Raw genomic sequence first — 23,537 nt, 5'->3', positions numbered from 1 at the left:
TGGCCACCAATTTTTTTTCTCATGTGGGGTCCTAGCCACCAATATTTTTTAATGGGGGCGGACCTGTGGGGTGGGGAGGGCGGACCTGTAGGTGGGGCTTGGGGTGGGCACAGCCCAGGGGTCCCAGGAAATTTTGACGTATGGGGCCCTGCGATTTCTGATGGCGGTCCTGCATCTTTATGTAGGATTCCAATTTAACTTTAGGGCCCCAGCACCCACTTCTCATACATATGTGTTCGTGTTTAGCTATCATTATTACACTTCTAACAAAAGTGGATTACTAATGGAGAAATAGCAAGTGTGTATATATCAGTTATTGTCTTGTACTGGGCAATTATCTGACACTCCAGCCGCATAAATCCACCAGTCTAGCGTCAAAGTCCTTAGTCATGTATGCGTTCTTCCGCCTCTTGTTACCATGGTGACAACAGTTGTGGGGTCGGGATGTCACATGATGCAGGCGGCCGCAAGTCACCTCTCGTTGCGACTGTGATGACGAGCAAAATGTGCGACAGCGCCGTGCAGTGGAAGAAGCCAAGACAGCTCCTGGCAGCGGAGACACTGAGCCGGATTCATTCCTACAAGGACGAGCAGTAAACCCCAAATTGAAGGCCGGCCCCGTACCCTGATCCTCGGGCAAAGCTCGAAGTCTGAGCTAAGGAAAGACACATAGACAGACTTCTGGAAAGAACATTTTGAGTCATCTAACGAGAGGCCCGGCAGCACAAGCGCAGGCCCCTTGCCCGGGGTTCTAACCTGATTTCATGTTCTGGTAGTTGAGTTCCTTTCCTTATATCCGCTTTGCGGTTCTACTGGGGCTGTCATGGCCTCCAACACGGACAGGGAGATGGTTCTGGCCGACTTCCAGGTAATACAGGCCAGGGGGAAGGGTGATGGAGCCTATGTAGCAATTGTATAAACATGCGTAGGTCAGTGTCAAGGCATACCATCATAACATGAGGAACCCCCACCATCTTTTTCTTATATGATCCCTGTCATGTTTATTTCAAATAAAGGCGTATTGTACTAACTGTATTATATCAGAGATATGTTAGTAAATGGTTATATATTTATTAACAGACTTATTCCACTTGTTTAGTATTGGCCAGTTTGTCCTATTTAGTTGGCCAGATATCGAATATACAGACAATTCGGGCACCAAATTGTTTTAAAGTTAACGTGTCATAAAATGAAGCCTGTAAAGGCCCATGGGCACTTATATTTGTGCCCAATTAGACATCACTGCTCTGTTTAGATCTATAAGGGAATTGGCACATCATAGGTAACCGTGATCTTGTCAAAAAGAAATGTTATTGATCAAAACACTCTCAACTGAAGTCTGACACAGAATGGGATATATATATATATATATATATATATATATATATATATATATATAGTTGACAGCAGCTGGCGGCAGTAGTTTGAATTCTTTGCCATATTGTGTTTGAATAAAACCTTACACTACCGACCAGTCTTAACTGCAGCTGGACCGTATGTGTTTAAAGTTCAACTTGAACCCGAGTGCATGAATAGATATGTCAGCCTTCTACCTACTGGGGTTTATTTAACAACACTTGGGCAGATTTGCTCCAGAACAGTAACCCGTAGCAACCAATCAGTTTTTCTCAACCCACACATCACTACTGTCTTCCTGAAGCCAGAGCACTGCACCCTTATCTTTGCTGTGGGCTTTATCTTATAGCCCTTTTGTTATGCAGTCATTAAAGTTGTAGGCTAGAAATGTTGTACATTATGTTTTGGGTTTCTGTACCAGCCCAAGGCAACCAAAGCCCTTTAGCCTCTTTGCCTCTGAATATGCCCCAGTAGCTCCCATCTTCTTTTCTGCTAATTCACTGCACATGCTCAGTGCTACTGTCACTTACTGAGATTAGGGACCCACTCACAATATACAGTACACATAGAATACAAATGTCATAATATAAGACTGATTAGTAAATAATACAGATAATTACTACATGTCAGCACAGAAACCAGTGCAACTAGCAGTAAAATCGAATAATCAGCCTTCTAGCATCAGTTTATATTACAGGCCAACCTCTTTTCTGCTTGATAATTTGCAATGACCCCTTAGCTTTTCAACAGCTGCTCAGAGCCCACTGAGCATTTGTGTGGCAGATACTTCCCAATATGGTGACCCCCTGTGAAAAGTTTGAAATCCTGGATCATTGCTGCTATTGAGAAGCTGAAACTTTAGGCTGGTGCAATAAGTGCAGCATATGAAATATACATTTTTTAGACATATTCATTTTTAGAGTTTACTTTTCCTTTAATGGTGAAAGTGGTTGCTCACCTTTGAGTTAACTTTTAGTATGATGTAATTGTAGAGAATGATATTCTCATATGATTTGCAAATGGTTTTCATTTTTTAAAATGCATGATTTTCTAGTTATTTAGCTTTTTATTCAGCAGATCTCCAGTTTGCCATTTCAGTCATCCAGTTGCTGTGGTCCAAATTACCCTAGCAATCTTGCATTAAATTGAATAAAAGACTGGAATATGAATGGAAGAGGGCCAAAATAGAAAGAAAAATTAGCAATAACAATGCATTTGTAGCCTTACAGAGCATTTGTTTTTAAATGGGGTCAGCGACCCCCTTTGAAAGCTGGAAAGAGTCAGAAGAAGAAAGCAAATAATTAATAAACTATACAAAAGAAATAAGGAAGACCAATTCAAAAGTTGCTTAGAATTGGCAATTTTATGACATACTAAAAGTTAACTTAAAGGTGGACCACCCCTACTGAGTCAGTTTTGTCATTCGCCTATGGATATTTTGCTAGCCTCTACACTGGTGCGGGTGGTGAAATGTAGGACTCTGGTGCAGCAATTTATAGGGTTGTTGAAAGAATTGTGAAAGGTATACTCTTTACATGAAAACAATGTATTATATGCAATTCCTATTTTATTGCAAAATGTTTTTGACATGCTTACTTGGCATTATTTCTTTAATGTGATCTGTACTATAGCTGTGGGAGAATTGCAAATATTAGGATTGAGTATACAGAATCAGAATTCTCTGGATTCTGTTTTCATGCTGAGAGATGCCTTTGGATTTGCTGACACTGTGATGCCATGTTAATTGTTCTGACTCAGCCTGTAGTTCCCATGAGTAAGCAGATAATAGCAATGTTTTGTGGCAGTTTATTGCAACTACCGGGTAGTTGCCACCCTTCTTTCAAGATGAGCTTCCTTTAAATTTATTAGAATTGGGATGTTTTTGTGAAGCCTGTGTTATAAATTGTACATGGAAGAAAGCACTCATGTGCAAAAATGTTAAAGCAGACTTACATAGAATCTTTTTAACTTATGTGTTAAAGGCTTTTGAAAAATATGTATAAATGTTTAAACTAGCAACAGAGTTTTTATGTATTTGTCACAATGGAATGCAGTAAGATGTGGTTAGGGATGTAAAGTGCTACTATAGATTGCTTATCTGTGCCTCACTTGGCCTACTTATTTTTATTTCCCATTTTATAGGCTATATTGTCTATGGTACAATGCTATTTTAAAGGCAAACAGGTTGTGATTTGTACTTTTGCTTTGCATTTCCAAATGTATTGAAAAATATTTTTACAGATTAGTCTGATTGTAGGACCTTATATATCCTCATTTTTGTACGTAAAGGGCTGGACAGATAACAGATGCCAAGTTAAAAAAAAAAAGAAGACAAAAACAGCTGCCCATCTTGTTTCCCTTTCCCTGTAGACTTTTAATCTGCTTGCTATCAGGTATGTCTATATATGTACTAGCTTAACACTAGCAAATGTTGTCACTGTGTCTGGCAAGCATGCACTCAAACATATTGCTGATGGTTATGCCACTAACTGGTTATATACACACATTTCCCATAGCTATAGCACTAATTTGCTATGCAAGTTAGACAAGTTTGATTGTACAGATATGGGACCTGTTATCCAGAATGCTTGAATCGTGGGGTTTTCCAGATAATGGATCTTTCCGTAGTTTGGATCTTCATACCTTAACTCTACTAGCAAACCATGGAAACAGTAAATTAACCCAAAAGGCTGGTTTTGATTCCAATAAGAATTATTCATATCTTAGTTTGGATTAAGTACAAGCTACTGTTTTATTACTACAGAGAAAAAAGAAATTTCGATTATTTTATATATATATAATGAAGTGTATGGGAGACAGCCTTTCTGTAATTCGGAGCATTGTGTATAATGGGTTTCCAGGTAATGGATCCCGTACCTGTATATGGCAAGTCAAGTTTTCCATGTATCATCTTCAGAATTTTTAAAGAACAAGGAAAGTCCATTGAACTTGTAGTTTTATAGTAAAAGCCTTACTATAATACCTGTAATAATCTCCAATTATAGTCACTGACATGCTTAGAAAGATAGAGCAGACTTGTCCCTTCTCATTTTTCCATGATGCTGTGGTCTGAGACACAAACCAAGGCCACGGTTCTGTGCGGTTATGGCTCACCTAGAAGCAGTGCATGCATAGAGCAGATTGTGTAGCAGAAATTAGTGACCTGAATGCCCATTTACTGTCACTAGCTACTATTGTCTGGTTGCCATGGCAACAATTGGGGTTCAGGGGTGGCAGGTTATGTTGACGCATGCGCACAGACAGCAAATCCACCACCTTGGGGTATATTTATCAAAGAGTGAAGTTAGAGATTGCCAGTTGTATTGAAAGGCGTATTTATCAAAGGATGAACATTCGCCAATTGATAAATACTCTCTTAAAAATCCCATAGTAAGGAATTAGCCCCTTTTCAGGGCAGGCAATTAGTTTCACTTTCCATTCAGCACTCCCTAGATGTCACTGTACTCCCCACATTCCCCCTGTGCTCTTCACCATTTAATTGTGTAGCCAGTGCATGGGGATGGACATCAGGTCCCCCATTCTGGTGCACAAACAAGATTTTGAGATGATGCAAGACTTGTCTTAATAACAGTGTCCACAAAATGGCTCCTGCCTGCTTGCTATAATTATTAATTCCCGGACGGAAGGAAACAAGATGCAAATAATACAGTGTAATTTAAGTACATTTTGCTTGACTAACATGATAAAATAGGATTTGGAATGATTTTTTTGTGGGTGAAGGGTCCCTTTTAAATGTGGATCTCTTGTCCTGTTCAAGCTTTGGGCCACAGGAACATCACAAAGAGGGCTTATGCAGTTTGAGTGTCTGTATTTGGCATATGTGGGCCAATGCAGCCTCCTGCATTCTTCACCCAATCTAACTGATGTCTGAGTCTATCTTTTTATCTAAAAAGGCAATTGTTTTGGCCCCTATTCAGACTGATGGTTTGCTGTTTTGGTCAAAGGTGGATTAAACTTACTTTCCCCAATATAGGACTAATGAGTAGTTGCAGCTGCCAGGCTAGCAAGACCCTCCAGCCTATTGGTTATTAATAGGTGATAAGAATGCCTTTCTGTATTTGCTTGGTGACATAGTCACACTCCTCTGTGGAGCAATGAGTGGACTTTAAACCATTCACAGGCTTTCTACTTTTCCAATTGTTTGTGTCTATGCCGAATGGGTGCCAGTATGGATGTACAGTAAATCCTGCACAGTTGGTTTGTGTTGTTCAAATGCTTGTGCTGGGGAGATCGCCAAAATAGAGGAAGGTAAGTTTGGGGTTTCTAACACCAAGGGCCTGCATTCTGCAGTAAGATCTACAAGTGTTTGTATCTAGTATATCTCTTTATACATCGTCATACTGTGCCTTACAGGTAATGTCATACAGAGCAATGGATACAGCAACATACCTACAATTATAAGACTAGCCCAGGGTGTTGGCAGCTGCCATGTTGGACTGCTTGATATCCTTTTCGCTTCTCTCAGGCTTGATGACAAGGAGCATTTGCAGCTAAAGTCAGGACCAGATTGTGTTTAACTATAGTTGCCAGAGGGCTAAAAGACTGGAATTCAATCAGCCTGACATGGCTTTTGAGGTTTGCACATACACAGGGCAGTATTGTACAGTGTAGGATGTTATGCTTCAATTTAGTCCATTATACTAGATATTTATTCTGTTATTTGTTTTTTAAAGGGTTTTCCCATTTTATTTTTGTGAAGGGTTTTCCCATTTTAGCATGGCAGTATTTTTACTGTAACTATTCTCTTCCTCATGCAATGTTTCAGTTCGCTTTTATCTATTCAGAGGCACATTGCCAGATTTTCTGTTGCTGATTAAAGCTTGGTGATGATTTGTCACTAAACTCCTACTGGCATTAAATGAACAGTAACACCAAAATATGAAAGTGTAAGTAATTAAAGGAGACGTATAGGATAAATGAAAACCCCTAATTTTGTAGGCAATTATGAGTAATATATGGTGTTGCTTTTAGATGGTGCTAAAAATTAATATTCTCTTTACAATTAGCCCCTTTATTAGAGTTCCCTATAGATGTTCACTGGTCCCTGTTTCAAATGAGGGGTGGGTATGTCCTAACAGTGCCTGCCAGAAGCACAGTAGGAGGGGGACAGCCAATCACAGTCCAGCAGTCACACAAGCAAAGACAGGCTTCAGTTCCCTATCAGGTCCTGATAGCTGCTGATTGGTTCCTGTCCTACAGTGCAATGAGCGGAGTGCTGCCGGCTCCCCTGCACAGCCTGGGAATTCTGGGAGCAGGAAGTAGAAAAGAGAGGGATTATTAGGGTTTTTGCAGAAATATCCTATAAATCAGCCTGAAACACTAATTTTTTAAGCACATTTCTTATCTATCTAAATGAGCATAATACATTGGTACATTCTTATATGTAAGTAAGTAAACCCCTTATTTAAAAAAAAAAAAAAAAACCACCCTACCCCCCTACCCTACATAGACCCCCCACCCTGCTACCCCGGGCAAATGCCCTTAACTTTTTACTTACCCCTCAGTGAAGATTCACGGCATCAGAGTGCGCGGCAGCCATCTTCTTCTTCTCTTCGGTCTTCATCGGGAAGTAAATTCCATATTGGAGCATGCGCAGTTGGAGCAGTCTTTGAGTTTTTGTCAACTGCGCATGCCTCGAAAGTCACAAAAATTGCTGAAGCGCCAGAAGAAGATGAAGACTGAAGAAAATGGCTATTGTGAACTCCGATGCCGTGAATCTGCACCGAGGGCTCAGTAAAAAGTTAGGGTCATTTGCCTGGGGTAGCAGCTAGGCTGGGGGGGGAGGGAGGGAGGGAAGGGGTCTATGTAGGGTAGGGGGTAGTGTTTTTTTTTTAATAAGGGGTTTACTTATCCTTTAAAATATAATGTACTGTTGCCATACAATGATAAATGACAATGATAACAATTTTAGTTTATTTTTCAAAAATGCAAGCTGTTCCAGTCACACAGCAGCTTATTAAATAAACTATAATATTGTTTCTGAAGCAAATACACATTTTTTACTAGTACAGGGCAACAGTGCATCATATTGTAACTACTAGAGCTGTGGAGTTGGAAGCAATTTTGGTATTTCGATTCAGAGTTCGGCAAAAATGTTTTGACTCCTAAAAACTTTAAATACAAGTACTAATAAGATTTTAGAGCCGCTATAAAGGAGGATCTGGCAGAAGCAATTCTGTTTCTAAAGACAGTACTTCTGTTAATTTTGGATTGCATTTAACAGTTATTCTACAGCTATATGCCAGGTTCAATTAAAATATGTTTTTTTAGATTTTCCAATAATTTTTGCTTTATGTAGTTTAACTTTTTTAAGTTTTCTTTTTGTGATTTTAAACCCTTTGAATTACCAAAGTACTTGTTTACATTTTTGAGCTTTGGTGGTGATGAAATGCCTTGTATGTTCAATCTTTCAATCGCATTAAAATACTAAAAAATTAGTATATTAAAGGAACAAGAACTCCATTGGGCAGCCATGCAAGCTGAAAAAATAAGAAAAGGAACAGGTTACATAGCACATAACAGGTAAGCCCTGTCCAATACAATGGTGTTTTATCTGTTATCTGCTATGTAACCTGTGCCCTTTTTTTAATGGCTGCCTATATGGCCTATATGGCTACACAGCAGCTTGTTTATATCAACTATAGTAGTCTTTCTGAAGTAAACATACCAGTTTTACTAGTGCAGGGCAACAGTACATTATATTTTCATTATTTTGATTCACTTTCAGTTTTTGGTGTTACTATTCCTTTAAAAGTCTGAGTTGGAGGCGGAGGTACTTTTTGTACTGACTTCACAGCCCTTTTAACTACTCTAAACGCATACATTTTTCGGTATTACTGTTACTTTAGTGCTTGAATTATATTCGGAAAAGTGAAAATAGATGTTTTAAATTAATGTAATTTTAACAGTCAGATTTACATAGCTTGGAGTCATTGGCCAGCGCTGTATGGGAACTGAATTCAGTGCTCCTTAGCATTCCGAAGTCGCCCGCAATTACCTCACGAGGAAGCTTCAGGTATCTTTGGAAAACGAAGCGCTCCGAGTGCCTGCCCCCAGGCCATTTTCATTTTAGCCGGCGGAAGGCAGATCGGGGAGATTAGTTGCCCCGAAGAAGAGGAGATTTGACGTCTGGCGACTTATCTCCCCAAATCTGCCCGTGTGCCCCGACCCTAAAGGTGTGCCCTAGGCAGTGGTCATGAGGTGTCAGCGTGATTCTCTGTTTCTGGTCAGCCAGTGCTGGGTGCAGTTATACTAGACTTTGATTGGGCAAATTGCTTGGTAGTAGTAACTGCAGATGGACACAAATTTAATTTAAAAATAATCAAATAGGTGGGTGTAATGTCAGAGCTCATCTTTCCCATTAGAAAAGGCTCTTACTTAATCGGATGCCCCGGCCTATGCATATAAATACAGTGATTGGCTTTGTGTAATATGTTTCTTACTGTGTGCTTGCTTGCAATTACGGCTGCCATTACTAAATGACTTGTAGCCTGGGTATATGTTACACAAATCATGCCTGTGGATAGATGCAGACTTTCTAGTCAGAATGAGGCCTAAACTTTGTGTTTTAAAAATAACATTCCCAATGTAAGTCACACAACACTAAAAACATATTTAAATACATGTGCTTATTTATATATATTTTAATCAGTAAACCCTTTGTTTAAAAAATGTATACAACCGAACCTTAAAATATCCCACACACCTGCTTTTTGATGATGTTTCTATTTTTATTCACCGGCAATACTGCCAGCTCAAACAAACCTTTTCCAGATGTGTTTCCAAAGCTTGTGAGGAGGGAAAACACATTTATGTAAAGGTTTTAACTCCTTCACCACCACAGCATGCCTATATATATATCTTCATTTGAATGTTTTACTGTCCTTTATCCTGGAATACAGGATAGTGAAATAATAAACATATATAGGAATCATTTCCAATTTTGCATATGATAACGTGCTTTAAAAATTTGTTGGCCATTGTCAGGAGATAGCTTTGTCATGGAAGTGCTTTCAGTTTCCATTTGCTTTCTTAAAGGGGTTGTTCACCTTCAAACACTTTTTTCAGTTCAGTTGTTTTCAGATTTTTCACCAGAAAAAAAGGACTTTTTTCAATTACTTTCCACTTTCTATATGTGACCGTTTTTCTAATATTGAGTAAAATAAATTCACATGAATTAGAAATTCAAACTTTGATAAATGGGCCTCCCCGTGTCTATTGCATCTTTCAGGTGTAATTTACATGCTTAAAGATCTGTCAGAATTTAGTAGCTGTTACTTTTCAATGGAATATTAACTCTGGTTGATTTCAGCCTAAAAATGCACATTTGGGCAGTTACTAATTGCTAGGTTAACATAATGTATTTAGGTTTTCTTATGTGTTTATGCTATGTGTAGTACATCATACATTCTAAATGTATGTAATACATTTATGGTACTACCTTGATAAATCTGTATGTTTACAACTCCTAAATTATTTTTGTACATCTTAAAATAAGATTATTTTGTGTTGGCTGCTGGTGGGACAGATCTAATTAACCAGATATGTTTATTGCCCCATATAGGTAATATTACTGGGTTTTTTTTCCAGTTTATTGTCTGCCACTTTGATTATCTTTGATTACCTTTTCCCATAATGTTATAAATAAATAGCTTGTTGGTTTCTTAGACTGAGTGCTTGAGAATACTGAATTATTTCAGGTCCAGTAGAAGTCATAAATGGAAAGTATCAGGAATTGAGCTTCAAAGTTGTCTCAATATCTCTATAGCTGCACAGGTGGATTAGTAATTGATAACTAAAATACAACAGCATAGATAATTTATTTAGTTAATGAGGGACTGTCAGCAATCCGAGGGACCATCAACAGTTTGCCATCATAAAACATAGTTCCTCAAAGTATATTTACACTTTCTATGTTGAACAAACATCTTATTCATGTGCCCTCAGCTCCTGTGCAATCATTTTGGTATATTGCTCTTTGTCGCAAATACTGTGCAATTTGCTATAAACCTCTTGTACCTTACTGACTATTATTCTTTGTTCCCTTTCTTCTAGGCATGTACAGGCATTGAAAATATTGATGAAGCTATAACATTGCTAGAACAAAACAACTGGGATTTAGTAGTAAGTTTTTTTTTCCAGTTTTATTTCATTGCTTATTATAAAAGCCCACTTTGTAAATGTATAGAAAGTAGTATGTTATCTGGCAGAAACTGGTTCCCAGAGATTTAATTAAAATTACATTTAGTAGACACCTATATGACTTACCATTGCCTTCTATAGGACCTTGACAACTTTTACTTGGTAAAGTTTTGCATTAAAGGTTTTTGTGGCTTTTACACTTAATACATCTCAATTTTTTTGGAGCTTTTAAGAAATATAGGAAACCCACAAATCTTTTTAGATCAATGGAAGAAATTGCAATTTGATTGTTAGTAAATATAAGTTAATTAGAAGTTCACCTTTGCTGCTTCCTGCTACATGACTGCTTTGTCTTTCCTTCCACTACAATTACCTACATGCCTATCATTTTGCTTCACCCATTGTCGCCATCATCAATTAAATTTCCCATATTGATTTTACTGCTTGGTTCAATAGCAGAAAACAGGGGGCATCCAGGCACTCAAGAAACTCCACAAGGGCCACAAAAAATAGAAAAAATATTATTAATTGCAGATTCATCTAAAATAGATCAGTATCTCCATTAGCCCTACGCTTTTTATGCCAGTGGATATACTGAGCTTTTTTAAATTAATCAACAATAAATAATATTTATACAATAATAATTTATACTATTTTTTGGTGGCCCTTGTGGAGTTTCTTGATTGCCTGAATGCCCCCGGTTTTCTGCTATCGGTTTATCTTCTCCCTAAGATGAGGGTCTGGGGCTGGTGCAATGCTTTAGACATTGAATCATGGGCCCCTGTCTGTTGTTTATTCCCTAGTTCCCCTGTGGTTACATCTTTGATTTGTTTTTGACAGCTGTACAAAGGGTAATCTTGGGTGATTGGCTTTAAGTATCATGGAAACAAGTTTACTAAGTTGAAATCTTACAGATATAATAGTATTATAATAGTGAGCTTTCTATTCATAGATCACATAAAGTTCAGTGCTGCTGCTGAAGTATATATCACCCCATTGGAAAGAAATACATTTGACTTCTTAAGACTAGGGCCACACGGGGCCTGAAATCAGATAGTCTGAAGCTGGCTGATTTCAGCCCTAGTCCAGGCAGTAGCCTCCTCTCTTTTCTGCACTTAATTTGCTTGGCTAAATTTTGGCATGAACAGACTTGTTGGGTTTCGGCAAAGTACTTTGAGTCTTTGCATTTTGAGGTGAAATCTGCCGAATCTCTTTGCAAAGAGCCAATTCCGTGCGGAAAAGAGAGGAGGCTACTGGCTATGGTAGGGCTGAAATCAGCTAGCGAATTTTGGCCAGCTGATTTCAGCCTCGGTGTTGCCCTAGCCCAAAGTAGTACAAACTGGTACATTTGTCGATGTAGGAAATACTGTTAATGAGCCAGTTTATTAAAACACTCTCTTTACTGGAGAAAATGTTAATAAATGTGATTAAATTGCATCCATTAGGATGCTCCACTTCATTAAAACAATTTGTGCGTTATTCTTTGCAGGTGTTTCTAATTTTTGAAATAATAAGTTGTGTGTGAGCTCTCCTTGAACTGGTGGAGGTGAAGTAATGTGGCCTCTGGATGGTATTATGAGCAGTGTGTCACATGCACTCGTGGCTTGTTTAAAGTGTGCACAACATTCCAAAGGAAAATATAAATTTTCCCTGGAGGTGCTGGATTAGAATCAATGAAAATGCTTAACAGGTTCTGAGGATGTTTTACTGTGAAGCCCTTCTGCTGACAAATGAATGCTTTTGGTTATTACTGACTCACTTTGCCAGTTTTTGTTTATATATCTGTATTGTGTTTGCCTACGCTACTTTTGCCATGCATGGAACACATTTTAAATATTTATACTGGTGTTATAAGTATGAAGGTCAAGATAAAAAAAAATATGAAGAAGCAAGACAGAAGATAATTTACATTTGTTCATATATGTACTTTTCCTTCACAGATGTTGCAGCAAGAGCAACAAATCAATTACAGTATTTTGGCAAGAAGGCGCTATAAAGCTATATAACAGCAAATACTAATTTATGGGGACCAAAGACCTTGGGGGCCACACTAGATTTGCAGGCAATATTCACACTGCTCTTAATTTAATTTGTAGGTCAGGAATTCACTCTATTTTTTTTCAGAGGATTCGAATTTGATTCAAGTTTTTGGGTCGGAGCTATTCACTTGAATTTTAGATGTTCACATTTTTTCATAAATAACATACCATTCGAATTGTGAATACAATCTAATTTATTAGAGTTTCAAAAAACTCACATTTCTCTAAAATTCGACTTTTGAAAAATAACCTCATTAGTGTAGGTCAAAATTCCAGAACCTAAAATACTACTGTGATACCATTAGTACAGAAACTTGTTTGGTACCACATTGAACATGTATAATTGTAAATTGTAAGTGAGGGAAGAAATAAAATTATAACTTGCTATATCAGATTTCAAAGCACACCCTGTAAAGCATTTTTTCATCTGTCCCTCATTTACTGAGCGAGAAAACCCTTGCCAAGGTTCAGAACAAGAGATCAGTCATCATCAGGGAAATGATGTTAAAGAATATTTTTATATAGATGAAGAAACCTATAATGAGTTGTTAACTGTGTTGTATCAGCAGCGACTCCTTACAAGAATATGCTAAATATTTTCCATTATGTAAGGGCAATTTTCTTTTTGAAATGAATCCCAGCTTCTAAACAGAATACATATATTTCCATGAAGACTGCTGGTAATGGTGATTTGCCTGAGCTCAAACTCCGATTAAACTATAGGACATTCCAAAACTTCAGTTGTATGAAATTAAATCAAATGGGGAAAAACTGGTTGTGCAAAAATGTGGGTACCCTTGTAATTTTTCTAATTTGAATGGATGTAACTTCTTAATACGGATTGCTGGCAACACCAAATTGGTTGGATTAGCTAGTTAAGCCTTGAACTTCATAGGCAGGTGTGTCCAATCATCAGAAAAGTTATTTAAGGTGGCCAATTGCAAGTTGTGCTTCTCCTCTGAAGACTGACCGCATGAGATCCTCAAAGCAACTCTCAAAAGATTTGAAAATGAAAACAATGATTGTTTAGTATCATGGTTTTGGGGAAGGCTACAAAAAGCTATCTCAGAGGTTTAAATTGTCAGTTTCAACTGTAAGGAATATAATCTGGAAATGGAAGGCCACAGGCACAGTTGCTCTAAAACCCAGGTTTTGTGAGAATGGTTACAGACAACCCAAAGATCACCTTCAAAGACCTGCAAGAACATCTTGCTGCAGATGGTGTATCTGTACATCGTTCTAGAATTCAGTGAAATTTGCACAGGGTAATGAGAAAGAAGTCCTTTCACCACTAACGCCACAAGCAGTGAATTTTGGAACAAAGTGCTTTGGACTGATGAGTCATAACAAAAAGTGCTTTGCACGGTGAAAGAACACCGCATTCCAAGAAAAACACCTGCTACCTACTGTCAAATTTGGTGGAGGTTCCATCATGCTGTGGGGCTGTGTTGCTAGTTCAGGGACTGGGGCCCTTGTTAAAGTCGAAGGTCGGATGAATTCAACTCAATATCAACAAATTTTTCAGGATATTGTTCAAGCATCCTTCACAAAGTTCAAGTTACGCAGGGGTTGGATATTCCAACAAGACAATGACCTTAAACACACTTGGAAATCTACAAAGGCATTTATGCAGAGGGAGAAGTACAATATTCTGCACTGGCCGTCACAGTCCCCTGACTTGAATATCATGGAAAATCTATGGGATGATTTGAAGCAGGCTGTCCATGCTCGACAGCCATAAAATTTAACTGAACTGGAGAGATTTTGTATGGACGAATGGTCAAAAATACCACCATCCAGAATCCAGACACTCATCAAAGGCTATAGGAGGCGACTAGAGGCTGTTACATTTGCAAAAGTAGGCTCAACTAAGTATTGATGTAATATCTCTGTTGGGGTGCCCAAATTTATGTACCTGTCTAATTTTGTTATGATGCATATTTTCTGTTAATCCAATATTTATGTCACTGCTGAAATACTACTGTTTCCATAAGGCATGCTATGTTATTAAAAGGAAGTTGCTACTTTGAAAGCTCAGCCAATGATAAACAAAACTCCAATGAATAAAGAGGGGTTCCCAAACTTTTTCATATAACTGTATACATAAGTTAACGTAACATTCCAGGCTCCATTTATAGTTGAATCTCCACTATTTGTTTCACATGATCATCATAAAAGGCATTAAACTACTTTTCTACATAAACCTCACTACACCTGTCCCAGTGAAGGTTGATTTCCCTGTAATTCACAAACCAAAATCAAATGTGCTACCCACAAATAGTGTAGTCAGATAATTGAAATATTTTTTCCAAACTAAAAGAAAAACCCAAATTGTCACCACTTTATTACTAAGTTTAACTAATTCAAAAACAGAATGAAAGAGCTTGATAAAAACATTAACCTTTAATAGTCTGCACTAAAATAAACTTTTCCATGTTGCATTTTTGGGAACACCATAGTCAAAGTAGGACTGGCCGGCGGGATACTGGGAAAAAAATCCAGTTGGCCACGACCCTTAATGGGTCTCGGCCGGGCCTGACCCCTCTCCCAATCGGATTCTGCAAAAAAGTTTCTTTTAGGCGTTGTGCAGCGTCACCTGCGCATGCGTGTGGCACCATTCACTCAGGAGCGCCGAGCGGCACCTTCATGCATGACGATTGGCGCGCCACATTGGGGGTCGCAGGGGGGCCCTGGACAGTAGTCCCGGTGGGCCCCGGGCCCCCCAGTCCAACCCTGCTCTGAGTTATCAGTCATATAATCTCAAGTGCTGCTATAGTCAATAATCTACAGGAGCAATACCATAATATTAGAGGAAAAGTTCAGTATAAAAATAAAAAAATAAGTAAATAGATAACCTGTGCAAAATAAAAAAAATGTTTCTAATATAGTTAGCCAAAAAAACGAAATGTTTAAAGGCTGGAGTGAGCAGATGTCTAACATAGAACAAAACACTACTTCCTGCTTTTCAGCTCTCTAACTCTGAGTTAGTCAATGACTTTAAATGAGAAAAAAAACCCGTACCCCCCACCCCACGGAGACCCCCCTCCCTCCAGCCTAACTGCCCCCCGGGGAAATGCCCCATACTCTTTACTTACCCCTCGTCGCAGATTCTGGCTTTGGATTTCTAGGCATCCATCTTCTGGGTCTTCGTGTTTCTTCTGGCGCTTCGGCAATTTCCGGAATTTTTTTTTTTTAAATGGTTTGTTTCTCCTTTAGAGGAATTGTTCATTGTAAACATAAAAACTGGGTAAATAGATAGCCTGTGCAAAATACAAAATGTTTCTAATATAGTTAGTTAGCAAAAAATGTAATGTATAAAGGTTGGAGTGACTGGATGTCTAACATAATAGCCAGAACACTACTTCCTGCTTTTCAGCTCTCTTGGTTTCCACTGATTGGTTACCCTGGTTACCAGGCAGTAACCAATCAGAGACTTGAGGGGGGCCACATGGGTCATATCTGTTGCTTTTGAATCTGAGCTGAAAGCTGAGGATCAATTGTAAACTCACTGAACAGAAATGTATCATGTGGCCCCCCTTTGTCTCTGACTGACTCAGAGTTATAGAACTGAAAAGCAGGAAGTAGTGTTCTGGCTATTTATGTTACATATCCAGTCACTCCAGTCTTTATACATTACATTTTTGGCTAACTAACTATATTAGAAATAGTTTTTATTTTGCACATCCTATGTATTTACCCAGTTTGTTTTGTCACACCGAACTGTTCATTTAAGGGGGGCCACATGGGACATAACTGTTCAGTGAGTTTGCAAATGATCCTCAGCATGCAGCTCAGATTCAAAAGCAACAGATATGATCCATGTGCCCCCCCCTCTCAAGTCACTGACTGGTAACCTGTACCTGTAGTGTGTTTAACTCAAAATGAAGTCCTTTCAAATGTTATAGAACTCCTTGAATGGGGGACTCAATTGATTGTTATTAGCACTTGCAGTCTTTCGTATCGGAGCACTAAAATCATTCAACAATAGCAATACGTTTGTGTGCAAAAGGCACACTATTTTTCTCTCCATATTTTTGGTTCAAATGAGCACATCTTGCTGGTAATGTAACAACTGTGGCAATATACAGTTGGAACTGAGCAAGACATCCAGTCATTGTTCTTCTGGAAGTTAGTGTTGTAAGTTGTAATGCAAACATTTGCCATAGTGATATATAGTCTATTTATCTGCGTTGTCATGGTGCTAGCAATAAATGTGGCATTCATTTAATGTTTTTCTTTTACTCTAAGAAGCTTGAAAGAGATTGATGCCTTGCACTAGTGATATTCTAACTTTCATGTTTCAGGCCCCCAAAAGTAACAACTTGTTTAAAGGCAATGTCAACCCAGAAAATGTAATTTTGCCCAACAAAACACAATTCTAAGCTATATTGCTATATACAGCAATTCATTTATTTGTATGTGTATTACTATTGAAAGCATTGTTGTCTGTCTCTTTATATTATCTGCCCTGGTGGCTCCAGACTTTTACAATTTTTTAAAAAGTAACAACTAGGAGTTTAAGCAAATTCTTAACTCCTGGTTGTAGAACCTTGATTTTACATATTCCAGCCAGGGGATCAAAATGTCGTAAATTTTGGGAAAATATTAAATCCAGGAAGAATAAATGCAGCTTGTCTGAATGAGACCACAACAAAACGGCATCAATTCAGGGAAACCACAAAATCCAGGTACATAAAACCAAGGTTCTACTGTAACTTTAATAGCACTGACATTTTTAATAAATGCCTATTGGAAAGTTGTATTGGTTAATATATATCATTAGACTGGTCCATGTACAAGGACAGACCCCTTCAGGTGTGCTAGGACTAAACCACACAGTACAGCATCTTGATGAACCCAGGGTGAAATGCAAAATATTGGAGGTGAAAAATACTAAACCTCCAGGACATTTTTTAGATTCTGTGGCACATAAGTCAGTAAGAAACTGCTGTCCATATTTAGGAACTATATATTGCAGAAAGAACTAAGCATAGAGTTTCATGAGACTCTTGTGACGGTTGGTTGTTGAGCTCTGATTTCAGAACGTTAGAAAGTCAAGTTAACGGTTATTTATTTATGAAAATAGTAGTTATTAAGGGAGTGTGGAGCTGAAGCTCGCTCCCTCCCTCCTTTTCCACTGTTTTCCTTGCACAATCGCCAAGTAGAAAAATGCGGAGTCATCATTCAGGCAACAAGCGATTAGATTGGCTCCACCGTGTAATGAAAACTGCTTTTCTTTCTGCCTATAGAGAGCTCTTTGTGTCACAAACATGCACTGAACTCTCCACTGTTTAATAATTTGACAGGATGTGGTCAATATATGAATGCAGTCATACATTTTAAGTGACGCGAGTTATCCAGTATAGAATTAGAGCAGATACAGGTACTTCAGCAGAGAAATTCAGACTGAGTGTGTTGAGTGTGAAATCCATACATAAAGCTTTGTCTGTTATATAGTACAGATCATTTGAAATGCTGCAAATTTTTTTTTCTGGTTTTTCAGAGTGTGATAAATAGCCCCCTATGAGTTTAAAATGAAAAAATCAAAGAAAGCAAATATACTCTTTAATGCATCCGTGATTGTCTGTAACAGAACAAAGACAAAGACTCTCTCACCACCATGTGGCTATACAGTAGTATTTTATTACTTCATCACATTTGCTGAGAACTGCCTATATGATTATTAATATATATTAGAGTTTGTGTGTGTGTGTATATACCCAGGTGCTAGTCCTTGCCATTTGTATACAAGTCCTCAGAAGTAGGAATGCACACTGGGATTTTAGTAAAATCTTCACTTTTATTTAGTCAAATATTAAATGAAAACAGGTCAACGTTTCGGTCCCCTGCTATTATTTTTTATATATAAAAATAATACACAAAAGCCCTGAATATCTTGTAAATTATATATATATATATATATATATATATATATATATATATATAGATAATAGATAATATAGATATATTAATATTCTGAATCTAATATAGATATTTATAGCTATACAAATATATAGATATATTAATATTCTAAATCTAATATTATAGATATTTATAGCTATACTAATATATAGATATATTAATATTCTAAATCTAATAATATAGATATTTACAGCAATACAAATATATAGATATATTAATATTCTAAATCTAATATTATAGATATTTATAGCTATACAAATATATAGAGCAGTGAGGAGGCATAGGGGTAATAGAAACTGAGAGGTGATTGTGGAGTAAATGAGTAGAGTGAAAATATCAATATAAGTATGAGAAGTGAATTGAGTTAAAAGATTCAATGAGACAGCGGGACAAGGAACTGAAGTCTGCTTTCTGCCTAATGCCCTGGAGAGAATGGTTGTATGAAGGCAAACTAACACTCAACTTGCACCTCTAAGATTTATTAATGTGAAATTGAGTATTTACACAGCTATGTATACACAAATTAATTTATACTCTCTATCATACGCACAACTCACACACTTTGTTAGATGCGCATTATTAAATACAAGTCCGAGGGGGGGGGCAAGTGCCCCCCTTGCCCCTATTTGTGGACGCCCATGCATACATGCAATATTTTGGTAATTACGGTTTTTAATTTTCTTCTGTAAGGGGGTTATTTATCAAAATCTGAATTGATCTCATTATTTTTGGAAAGCCACACCAACCAAATCAGCACAGACTTTCCCCCCATTTATCATTAAATTTTCCAGAAAAAATCTTGTAAAAATCTTGTAAAGATCTTGAAAAGTCTCGATACGTTCATTAAAAAAAACTCAGAATCCATGACTTTTTTGGAATTGACACCCAAATAACGAAACTTTTTCGGAAAACCCAGAGCTAATCACATTATCTTCGGGACGTTTGTCATTGAACATGACCTTGGCAGGTCTGAGTTGGAGTACTTTTTTCTTCTCACTTTTAACACCATCAGGGTTTAATAAGTCACGAAAAATTGTAGTTTTTGTGTTTCTACGAAAAAATTTTGGTTTTTCCCTTTGAAAGTCCAACCAGCAAAATTGGACTTTGATAAATAACCCCCTAAATTTTAAAAATTGCATACCATTATTGATTATTATGTGCTCATATTGTAAATACTATGTATGCAAATCTTACAACATAAAAATGATCAAAACTATTAAGGGGAACCAAGGTTACAACTTTTTTTTTTTTTTTAATTAGCTTTAAATTATGTCTGTGTGTTGGTTAGGGTAACTGGATAACTGTTATTTATAGTATGCTTCTTACCTTACACCCTCTGTGCTCATCAGGAAGCTGGCTTATACTGACATATCTCTTTCATCTGCAGGCTGCAATAAATGGTGTTATACCACAGGAAAATGGTATATTGCAGAGGTATGTATAACCACAGCTTTCACCTTAAAAATAACTTGAACCAATATATTCATACTTATATCTTATTAACTATTAGTAAAAAGGCATAAAAAACAAAAATAAATCACGTGTAAAAAAGCCTGTTTTTTTTTAAGCAGCTTTGCAAAGATGTGTATTATGTGCAGGTATATTGACTGATTTTCAACACCAGCAGATAATTGTCATAGAATCACTTGCATCGGCTGTTATCGTTCAGGGATATGGGGAAAAAATAGTTTTTATTATTTCTATAGTTTTTACTATTACCTACAGATTTGCCCCTTTGCAGTTTATCATATTGAGCAATCTGATGCTTGATATTCTGAATACTCTACAGAAACCTTGTTGGTTATTGGCTGCTATGGGTTACTGCACTGGAGCAAAGGTTGAGGCCAAATGATAAAGATTTTTGGTGGATGCTGGTCTCTAGTTGAGCTCTTTCATGTGATGAAACAGTGGCTGGAATAAGAGCCATGTGTGTACAAGGAGAAGTCAACTTTCTTGGGACATATTTAGGGCTGTGCCCCTGTTTGTCCCACACCATTCTCACTTTATACTAAAATATTTTTTCATATTTGCTTCTCCCAAAAAATTGTGCCTGATCTTAAGGAACAGATTTATTATTCATACCTGGGGTTGAGACATTTTTTTTTTAGCAAAGTATAAAAAGTAAGATTGACCCAACAGTTCCTTCATGCCAATTGTTAAATTTGACCTTATTGGTTAATTTCTATTTTCTTTTTTTCAGTGAATACAGCAGTGATTCCTTGCCAAACCAGGTATCTAGTACTGCTGCCCAAACAGCTACCACGGCTGCTGCTTCTTCTTCTTCCCTGCCTTCATCCTCCACGTCAGCTTTTCGTCCTGTGGTTCCGTCACGGCAGATTGTTGAGCGGCTGTCACGAATGCTAAACTTTAAAGTTGAGTACAGAGACAAAACAGCAGATGTAGTTCTAGAAGACAGCTGCACTGTAGGTAAGACATGGAGCTTATGCAATTGACTGTAGGTAAGGCATAAAGCTTCAGCAATTAAAGGAAAACTATACCCCCCAAATTAATACTTAAGCAACAGATAGTTTATATCAAATTAAGTGGCATATTAAAGACTTTTATCAAACTAGAATATATATTTAAGTAAATACTGCCCTTTTACATCTCTTGCCTGGAACTGCCATTTCGTGATAGTCTCCGTGCTGCATCAGAGATCACTTGACCAGAAATACTACAACTCTTAACTGTAACAAGAAGTGTGGAAGCAAAAGACAGAACTCTGTCTGAAAAGAACTTTCATTTGAAGCAATGTAGGTGGTTCACAGTGAGGACAGTGAGGTTGTGGAATGCCCTGCCGGGTGATGTTGTGATGGCTGATTCTGTTAATGCTTTTAAAGGAATTGTTCAGTGTAAAAATAAAAACTGGGTAAATAGATAGGCTGTGCAAAATAAAAAATGTTTCCGATATAGTTAGTTAGCCAAAAATGTAATGTATAAAGGCTGGAGTGATTTGATGTATAGCATGTCAGAAAACTACCGTATATACTCGCGTATAAGCCGAGTTTTTCAGCACCCAAAATGTGCTGAAAAACTCAACCTCGGCTTATACACGGGTCATACCGTAGATATGCCCAGCAGTGCGACCCCCTGTGACCCGGCCCCAGCAGGACTGTCTGTGACGCCGCCCGGAGCAGGTCCAGGAGCTCCGGGCGGCGCGTCCTTCCCTGCCGGCGTTCGCTCCCAAAATGGCGGCGCCCATGGCCGCCAAGTGGGTAGCGGTGCCGGCCGACAGTCCTGCTGGGGCCGGGTCACAGGGGGTCGCACTGCTGGGCATATCTACGGTATCTACGCCGGCAGGGAAGGACGCGCCGCCCGGAGAGTGGACACAGTGAACCGTCCTGCAGCTCTTTCACAGGGCCCCTGGCGGCCATTGTTAAAAGGTCCTAAAGCTTGATTCCAAGTTTGCCAGCAGCAGAGTGCTATCTGTGGAGCTGTACATGTACATATAAATTGCCTTGTCACTCCCCTTTCATTCTGTCATCATTACGCCAGGTACATAGGGCGGAGAACAATGCTGCCTGGCAAGTTCTTGCTGTTGTCAGATAGAAACATGCCAAGCTTGTGACTTATGGTGGGAGTCACAGGGAACTCCAACATTCAAATGTACTGGGTGCCAGTATGTGAGGTTCAATGGCTATTTATAACCTGGCCCACACTGATCCTTCTCAGGGTAAGCATATTTTTGCAGTGTCATGTTCCTGCTGATGGAATTATGGGGAGGCTCTTTTAAATAGTTTTAGATAGATTTCTATGCCATAAAACATGATTACACATTTACACATTCACATTTTGAAATCTGACATGGGGCCCCTAGGCTTATACACGAGTCAATACATTTTTCCAGTTTTCTTAGGTAAATTAGGTACCTCGGCTTATACACGGGTCGGCTTATACACGAGTATATACGGTACTTCCTGCTTTTCAGCTCTCTTGATTTACACTGACTGGTTACCCTGGCTACCAGGCAGCAACCAATCAGAGACTTGAGGGGGGGGGGCCACATGGGTCATATCTGTTGCTTTTGAATCTGAGCTGAATGCTGAGGATCAATTACAAACTCACTGAACAGAAATGTACCATGTGGCCCCCCTTCAAGTCGCTGACTAGCTCAGACTTATAGAGCTGAAAAGCAGGAAGTTGGATTCTGGCTGTTTTATTAGACATCTGTTCACTCCAGCCTTTATATATTACATTTTTGGCTAACTAACTATATTAGAAACATTTTTTATTTTGCACAGCCTATCTATTTACCCAGTTTTTATTTTCACACTGAACTGTTCCTTTAAGAGTGACTTGGATGATTTCTTGGACAGACATAATATCAAAGGCTATTGTGATACTAAAATCTATAGTTAGTATAGATATAGGTATATATATATATACAGTGATATGAAAAAGTTTGGGAACCCCTCTAAATTCTTTGGAGTTTTGTTTATCATTGGCTGAGCTTTCAAAGTAGCAACTTCCTTTTAACATATAACAAGTAGTATTTCAGCAGTGACATAAAGTTTATTGGATTAACAGAAAATATGCAATATGCATCATAACAAAATTAGACAGGTACATAAATGTGGGCACCCCAACAGAGACATTACATCAATACTTAGTTGAGCCTCCTTTTGCAAATGTTACAGTCTCTAGACGCCTCCCATAGCCTTTGATGAGTGTCTGGATGGCGGTATTTTTGACCATTCGTCCATACAAAATCTCTCCAGTTCAGTTAAATTTGATGGCTGCCGAGTATGGACAGCCTGCTTCAAATCATCCCATAGATTTTCCATGATATTGAAGTCGGGGGACTGTGACGGCCATTCCAGAATATTGTACTTCTCCCTCTGCATAAATGCCTTTGTAGAAGTGTGTTTAGGGTCATTGTTTTGTTGGAATGTCCAACCCCTGCGTAACATTGTGACTGATGCTTGAACATTATCCTAAAGAATTTGATGATATTGTGTTGAATTCATCCGGCCCTTAACTTAACAAGGGCCCCAGTCCGTGAACTAGCCGCACAGCCCCACAGCATGATGGAACCTCCACCAAATTTGACAGTAGGTA

At 38.2% G+C, this 23,537-nt stretch overlaps 1 protein-coding gene across 1 annotated transcript in view; it reads left to right on the top strand.

Annotated features, from left to right (window-relative positions):
• Positions 1–541: 541 nt before the first annotated feature.
• Positions 542–23,537, top strand: part of faf1.S (Fas (TNFRSF6) associated factor 1 S homeolog) — a 140,004-nt gene continuing 117,008 nt past the window's right edge. The window contains 4 exon segments of the mRNA NM_001086748.1: positions 542–868; positions 10,432–10,500; positions 19,867–19,913; positions 20,680–20,906. Of these exon segments, the coding sequence (NP_001080217.1) occupies positions 824–868; positions 10,432–10,500; positions 19,867–19,913; positions 20,680–20,906 (388 nt within the window). The 5' untranslated portion in view covers positions 542–823.

The sequence above is a fragment of the Xenopus laevis genome, chromosome 4S, assembly GCF_017654675.1.
Source record: "Xenopus laevis strain J_2021 chromosome 4S, Xenopus_laevis_v10.1, whole genome shotgun sequence".
NCBI lineage: Eukaryota > Metazoa > Chordata > Amphibia > Anura > Pipidae > Xenopus > Xenopus laevis.
This window is presented reverse-complemented; position numbering and strand designations above follow the sequence as displayed.